Raw genomic sequence first — 8032 nt, forward strand, 5'->3', positions numbered from 1 at the left:
CGGGTACAATTCAACCCATGACACGTACTCAATAGAATTTGCTGGAAGCTGAGCCCTACAAGGGATGAGAGTACTGGAATGAGAGACCAGTTACCTGGGTATTCTAATCCTGGCTTCCTCACTAGCCGTGGTGATATAATCAAGGGCCTAGACCTTTCTCCTTGTCAGTTTCTTCCTCTGTAAAATGAAGAGATTGTATCAGATGTTTTGTAAGATCCCCCTGGATATAACAACGTGGTTCTTCTCGAGGAATTTATAATTGAGTCAAGGTGCTGTGATTGGCATATACAGTAAAAATGAACATAATATCTAAGGGTCAGGTTTTATAGCAGAGGGGTTTCATCTTATTTGCCCACACTGACTTTGGGGATGCCTGGAGCACTGAGTTGAAGGTCATCCTGAGGCCGCTTTCAGGCTTGGTGGAAAAGGCCAAATCTGACAATATTCGCTGTGGGTCACTGAAGGGGAAACAGCACAGGGAGTAGTATTTCTGGTTTGGGAATTTGAATAGGGGACAGATAAAAGTGAGCTGGAATTTTCAAGGAGGGCTTTGCGAAAAAAGTATTAAGTAGTTAAGTGCTTAGAGGAGCAGACATCCCTTTTCTGTTTTCTCTGCTATTTTGTACATTTTCATTGTGGCCCTCCTTACTTGGTAATAAAATAGAGTATTAGTTTACATCCTGCCACCAGATTATGAGCTCCTCTAGGCAGGTCTCATGTTTCGGTCATCTCTGTGTCCTCCTAACATGATGCCTCGTACATAGTAGATGATTAATAAATGACAAATTGATGACCAGATGAGATGGAAATTTTGGATAGATGGTAGGAAGGTGATCTAGGTAAAGGCTTACCTCTCCCAGGGTGATTTTTGCAAAGTCCTAGTGATTCCTTCATTGGCTGCAGGCCGCTGGACTTCACTCCTTCCCATATGCTGGGGAGACATCTTCTCAATCTCGTGGCGGTTCCTCTGATTTCATGAGGATGAAGCTGTAGGTTCACCTCCGTTAAAACTCTTTCTTTCTCCCAAGAGCACACCAGTGTGCTTGCTGGAACTCATTACTTACCAGGTTCTAGGACTTTCCATGGGGATCAGATGCTGCCAGTGGTGTGTTCAGATTCATGGTGTCTTAAGGTCAGAAGAAAGGGATTCATTAACTTCTCTTCCTGGAAACCACAAAAGATTATTGAGAAATCTTAATGAATATAATTCCGAAAGGAGAAAACACGTGCTTATTTTAAATACACACGTACTTATTTTAAATACACACACACACACACACACACACACACATATTTTAATGAAAATGGCCTTAACATCTTTTTACATGTGAAAGTATTAAATTGCCATTGTAGAGTGTCGTAAGTTTTTAAATAGATACAGTAATCCCCCCTTATCTGTGGTTTCACTTTCTGTGATTTCGTTTACCCATGGTCAACCACAGTCCAAAAATATTAAATGGGAAATTCCAGAAATAAACAAGTTTTATATTGCACGCTGTTCTGAGTAGAGTGATGAAATCTCATGCTGTCCCCCTCCTTGCCTGGGACGTGAACTATCCCTTTGTTTAGTGTATCCATACTGTATATAATCCCTACCTGTTAGTTGCTTAGTAGCCATCTGGGTTACAAGATCTACTATTGTGGTATTGTGGTGCTTGTGTTCAAGTAACCCTTGTTTTACGTAATAATGGCCTCAAAGCACAAGAGTAGTGATGCTGGCAATTAGGAGATGCCAAAGAGACGCTGTAAAGTGCTTCTTTTGAGTGAAAAGGTTATGTATATATAGGAAAAAACTTAGTATATATTGGACTCGGTACTATCTGTGATTTCAGGCATCTACTGATGGTCTCGGAATATGTCTCTCATGGATAAGGGGAGACTTTACTGTATTGTGAACAGAGATGGAGAAAGATAGAAATAGTTTCTAGGGAGTTAAACAGTATCCTTTCTTAAAATTAGAGTCACTTTAAGTTGTGCTTCACTTCATATTATCAGGAGCTGGCAAAAATCTTAGAAATAGAATCCAAGAGTTAAGGCTCAAGAAAAAACAGGATTCTTGCTCAAACTACAGTCGTGAAGGGAAGCATGACATAAAGTCAGAAGGACCTGAAGAAGAATGCACTTGCATAGTCTCAGAGCAAATAGACTGAGTTGCCCACAGTACCAGGAGCGAGATGAACTCAAAGGACACTGCAACCGTGCAAAAGTATCTTGAGCAAAAAAAAAGGAGGACAGCATGGAGGGAGACATAGAGGGAGGCAGAGAAGGTGGGCGGGAGTGTAAGAGGGAGGGAGGAAGGGAAAGGAGGAACTGTGAAGTCAAAAAGAGCAAAAAACCCAGAGCCCATAAGTCAACAGAGAGACAAAGCCAGGCTAACATCTGGTTAACTGATCCCAAATACAGAATTTACCAAAAGGAACAGTAAAAGTATTCAGAGATATAACCAGGAAAATTTTCATGAAATGAAGAACTAAATGGATCTGAAGGGTACACTATAAACCAGGAAACCCTGATGGGCAGTAATCAATATTGATTATGATTACATAAGAATCAACATTAACATGTCTCCTGGTTAAGCTATTGAATTAAAGAAAGAACTCTTCAAGTGTCCAGGAAGGGAAAAACAAACAAGTTGCCGATAGAAAAATGGGCAGGGAAGAATCATCATGGCCCTAAGCTTCTCTACAATGACAGAAACCAGTGGAGAAAGTTCAGCAGAGTTCTGAGAGAAAGGTTAAGAACATTCCTTACACCAGCAAGGTTGTCATTCAGATATAAAGGCAATAGGTAAATAGTCTCAAATATGAAAGAATTCAGGAAATACTGACACCTCCCTCCTGCCCCAGAGCTGCTTTGGCAAAAGACCACAAAGTGATGATATTCTGCCAGCCAAGAAGTGAACTAAAACACAAATTTTAGAGATGGATGAGCTATGGTAACAGAACTGGTGATGAACATCAAATCTATTTTAATTAATAGTTAAGACTAAACAACCAGGGGGAATTATCATTAGAGAACAGTGTGTTATAAACACAAATAAAGTAAAAATAATGTAAGCAACAATGTCAAGGAGGAGGTGGAAGTCCAACAGTGCTAATGATCTCATCCTTTCCCAGTGCACCAACGTCTAGAACTGTCCAAAATGGAAACAAGTAGTTAAAATATCTTAGTGTCTCAATCCCCTTAGTTATTTTCATAACCTTTTTAAAAGATCCTCAGAAGGATCTTTTAGGAATTAATTTTTCCTGTAGCGAAGAAACAGTTACTGGAAATTAAGCAATTCATTCAGCTTCAGTTTCCTTTTCTGTGAAATTCAAAGAAAATCAGGCTTAAAACTCTATTTATGAAAAGCATAGAGAGTATGGTCTCATTCTTTTAAAATTGTTTACACCTTATCTATCTGTCCATCCATCCTATCTGCATACTTGCATGAAGAAATGTCCATTACAATCATTACCAAATGTTAATACTAATTCTTTTTAGTTGATAGAATTTGAGACAGTTTGTTGCTTTCTTCTTTGTATTTTTCTTTTGGCTTATTTTTTGAATAATGAGCATATATCATTAATAAATGACAGAATGGGAGAAAGTTTGTAACATATGTAAGGATAAGTATTAATATTCATAACATATAAAGAACAACTAAATAATAGGAAAAAGGCAAAACAGTTTAAAAATTGGGATGATATGAACAGGTAACTTATCGAGGAACTACAGATGTCCAATAAACACAAAATGATGTACAACCATACTAGAAACCAGGGAAATGCAAATTAAAATGAGATTCTTTTTTTTAAACTTCTTTCCTCAGACTAGTAACAATTTAAAAATATTGTTAATATCCAGTGTGGGTGAGGGCTTCTGGGCATGGGAGCTCTAATATACTTTTGGTTGAAGTATAAATTGAAAGGACTTTTTCGGAGGGCAATTTGACATCCATTTTCCAAAATTTTAAATGCCTATCCCTCTGATCTAGTAAACCCACTTTCTCAGAAGTTCTGTTGTAGAGAGAGACTCTCAGAGATGCCTGTGGATGTCTGTGCCTAACAGTATTCATTTAGCTCTTTTTTGGTGGTAGTGAAAAATGAAACAAACAGGGACCCTGAGCTATGAAAAGTCCATGTTACGGACATGGTGGATCTGTATTACTGATAAGGAAAGTTCTGTACAATGTGTTATTAGGTGAAGAACAGAATAGCAAACAACGGAATGATCTCAATTATGTAACCATAAAAAGTTGTGTATATGTGTCTATGTGGGATATAGGTATGTAAATGCAGAGAGAAAGAACAGGAGAGATCCATAGCAAGCTTAACAGTGGCTACTCTTGGGGACACAAGTGTGGTCAGGGAAGAGCATGAAGAGAGACTTCGTGTTTTAGTCCATGTAACTTCGTATTGTTTAAATCTCTTGCAGCGAGAATTTATCTATTACTTGTGTAATTTTATTTCTAATTTGAAGAAAAAATGTGGGGTAGACAAGCCTAAAGCCCCATAACTTGATAGTATGGTTTCAAAATAGTATGGCTGGGGCTGTGACACAAAATGGAGATGATGACAAAGGGCTAAGAGGAGAGGAAGAAGGGGTAGAAGGGGAGATTGTTTAGCGCTTTAGACAGACTCATGCCACACTGAATAATGATCAGTTGTTTTCGTGAGACATGCTGACTGCAGTGTATATTCTGAAGTTCTCCTCATTGGTAGTTTGGTTATGCATTTAAATTGATTGTGAATGAGGAACTCTATAGGATGGTAAAAAGGTACGCGTAGAGAAGATGGGAGGAGGGGTGGGTCTCAGGAGTGCTTTTGACGGAAATATCTCATATTACACTAAAAAAAAAATCCATATCTCCTTAGACCATAGTTTTGAAAGTTTAGTCTGTAATGTACTAGTCTGTGCTGGTCAGGAGGCCATGCTCGGTTTTGCTGTAATGTTCATGCTAGGGACTTCTAGCTGGAGAAGACCACCTTAGAGATGAAGGCCACTGGTCTTTTTACAATTGTTCCCTGTTATGGAGAGGGAGTTTTGCATTTCAGAGAATGATGTTATGTGGTGTCTACTGTTAAAGGTGCAGTTTTGCCTTCCAGGGGAGTGCCATGTGTCTTAACTAAGAGTCAGCCCTGAGAAGGACTCATAACCCTCTCTTCCATTCCCCTAGGGCATCGATTGAAGAGAAATATGGCAAAGATCTGCTCAGCCTCTCCAGGAAGAAGCCATGTGGACAGTCTGAGATCAAGTAGGTGCCACGTTTCTTTCTCATTTCCGTGCTGGCTGATACTGCCAGGAGCCCCCATCACTTCAGCAGACAGAACTAGCCAGCGGTGTAAAGTGTGTTGGGGGAAAACAAATTTTAATAGTTTTTTTTCCCCCTTATTTTCAATTGTGAAAAATATGGAAAAATAGAAAGAAGGTTAAAATGAGCTATGAAGCCACAACTCATTATTAATATTTTCTAAAGTTTCCTTGAAGTCCTTTTCTATGTATACTTTTTTTTGTTTAAGTATAATTTCCACTTTTTTTTCCCCCAGAGAATATTTCTTCAGTCCTTAAGGACTTAGCTCCTTACACGGGCTTTGGTGGAGGTTGTGGGGCAACATCCACGGGTCTAAATTGGGGTGGGGAGTTCAGTCTTCTGGGCTTCATGAGAGCAATTCCTGACTACTTTGCCATGAATGGCACAACTCACACAGAAACGTGGTTTCACATACAGCTTGGGAAGCACATAGGTGTCAAAGACATTTGCTTTGGAAATGTCCCTAATGGCTGCAGCCTCTACTATGTTTCAAATGATAAAATTCTTAATGGCCTTGTCCTTGGGCATACATTGGGCACCGTTGGTGCAGCAAATAGGCTGCAAGTGGCCGAAGCCCTTTTTGGCACGACCATTGTTCCTTCTTTTCTTGGTCATCTTGGAAGTGAGGACCTGAGAGCACTCTGTATACTTTTTCATAGGCTGGATTATATTACACATAATTTTATACTAGAAATTTAATGGAGAGGTTTCCACGTGCACATATACATGCATAGTTTGTGATAACTACAAGAGGCTAGCTTTGCACCATTTTATAGTTCTCGCCACCAGTGTGAGATTTCTATACCACAATTATTTATTCTCGCATCATTCATTGATACTCAGAAGATACAGAGATGGCCAGACATGGTGCCTGCTTGAGAGACACATTCTTTCATGTACAGGGCTGACTTCACAGGCAATCCTATAGGAACTGACACTTAAAAAGGCTTCGTAATTGTTTTCATGCTTTTTTGCCGTCACCATTTTGAAATTCTTAGTAATTTATAAACAAGGGATTCTACATTTTCATTTTGCAGTGGACTTCACAAATTATGTAGCTGGTCCTACTCATAGGAAAATTTTTAGATTCCTTCTTCAAAACAAGCTTGTTGACGAAAGCTTGGGAGAAATCGTTCTGGCAGACCTTTGCAGGCCTCTGCAGACTTAATCACATCACACACTGACCTGTGTACTGCTTTGCTGTGCTAGTATAGACAGCTTCATAGACACCCTGAGGTCTGTGTCCCCTCAGAGGTCCGAATGGGAGCAAACAAGACATTGCCCTTCCTCCTCTCTTACACACATACACACATGTACGCATGCACACATGCATACAAACATGCTTCTCCTAGACTGCAAAATACCGGATTATTGAAAAGGAGGAAAGTGTTGGGAGATATTTAAAATATTAATAGTCACATAAGCCTAAAAATTTACCCTCAGACATAGGACATTAGTACAAGGAGAATTTATCAATCTCTTGATTATATTGTATTTTATTTTATTATTTTTTATATTTTATTGAAAAAAGTGTTACTAGAATTTCAATAGGGATTTTATTGAATCTGTATATTATTTTTTATAATATAATCATTTAATGGAGTGACATTGGGGTGACCAAATTTTATAGGTTTGAAGTGTACAATTCTATAATATGTCATATGTATATTGCATTGCATGTACATCATCCAATGTTAAATTTTCATTGATCATCTTATATTTAACCCCTTTACCCTTATCTACTACTCCTCTCCTCCTTTTCCCTCTGGTAACCACTAAACTGTTGTCTGTATATATCAGTTTTTGTTCATTTGTCTCTTTTGTTGCTTTCAGTTTTATATTCCACATATGAATGAAATCATATGGTTCTTAACTTTTTCTGTTTGACTTATTTTACATAGCATGATAATCTCAAGATTCATCCATGTTGTCACAAAATGGCAATATTTTATTTTTTTCTTATGGATGAATAATATTCTCTTGTATATATTTACCATATATTCTTTAATCATTTACTGAAGGACACTTTGGTTGTTTTCACGACTTGGCCACCATGAATAATCGGGGTGCATATATTTCTACAGATGAATATTTTCAAATTTGGGGGGTAGATACCCAGAAGAGGGATTGCTGGATCAATGGAACAGAATTGGGAGCCCAGAAAAAACTCACATATATATGGGCAAATAATTTTCAACGAAGGGACCAGAAACATACAATGGGAAAAAGAGAGCCTCTTCAATAAAGGTGCTTGCAAAATTAGAAACTACCTGTAAAAGACTGAAACCACTCTGCTATCTGTCACTATACACCAAAATAACTCAAAATGGATCAAATATCTAAATATAAGACCTGAAACAATAAATTGCATAGAAGAAAACATAGGTACTAATCTAGTGGACCGTGGATTTAGACAAGATTTTGTGAATTTGACCTCAAAAGCAAGGGAAGTAAAAGCAAAAATAAATGAATGAGACTATATCAAACTAAAAAAAAAACCTTTAGCAAAAGAAACCATCAATGACACAAAGCAGATAAATTTAAAGTGCTTAATTTAAACAACCAAAATTTGAAATAAAGATGGTCTAATTTTTTAAAGATATTTAAAATAATATAAAAACTTTCTCATATAGCTTACAAAAGTTATCATTACAGAAAAAAAGCTCAAATGTTTTATCTTTCAAAATGAAAAGTGATTTATTGTATAATTGTCATCTCTAATGGTTTTCAGCATATTTT

The 8032-nt window shown here is 37.7% G+C and overlaps 1 protein-coding gene and 1 pseudogene across 1 annotated transcript in view; one reads left to right on the forward strand and one right to left on the reverse strand.

Annotated features, from left to right (window-relative positions):
• PSTPIP2 (proline-serine-threonine phosphatase interacting protein 2) overlaps positions 1-8032 on the forward strand; it is an 85106-nt gene that overhangs the window by 43722 nt on the left and 33352 nt on the right. Inside the window, exon 3 of the mRNA XM_023532051.1 lies at positions 5159-5236. Coding sequence (XP_023387819.1) covers positions 5159-5236 — 78 coding nt within the window. The remainder of the gene's footprint in view (positions 1-5158; positions 5237-8032) is intronic.
• On the reverse strand, positions 5563-5914 carry LOC111740704 (annotated as a pseudogene).

This window comes from Pteropus vampyrus, unplaced genomic scaffold (genome assembly GCF_000151845.1).
Source record: "Pteropus vampyrus isolate Shadow unplaced genomic scaffold, Pvam_2.0 Scaffold3, whole genome shotgun sequence".
NCBI classification, from domain to species: domain Eukaryota; kingdom Metazoa; phylum Chordata; class Mammalia; order Chiroptera; family Pteropodidae; genus Pteropus; species Pteropus vampyrus.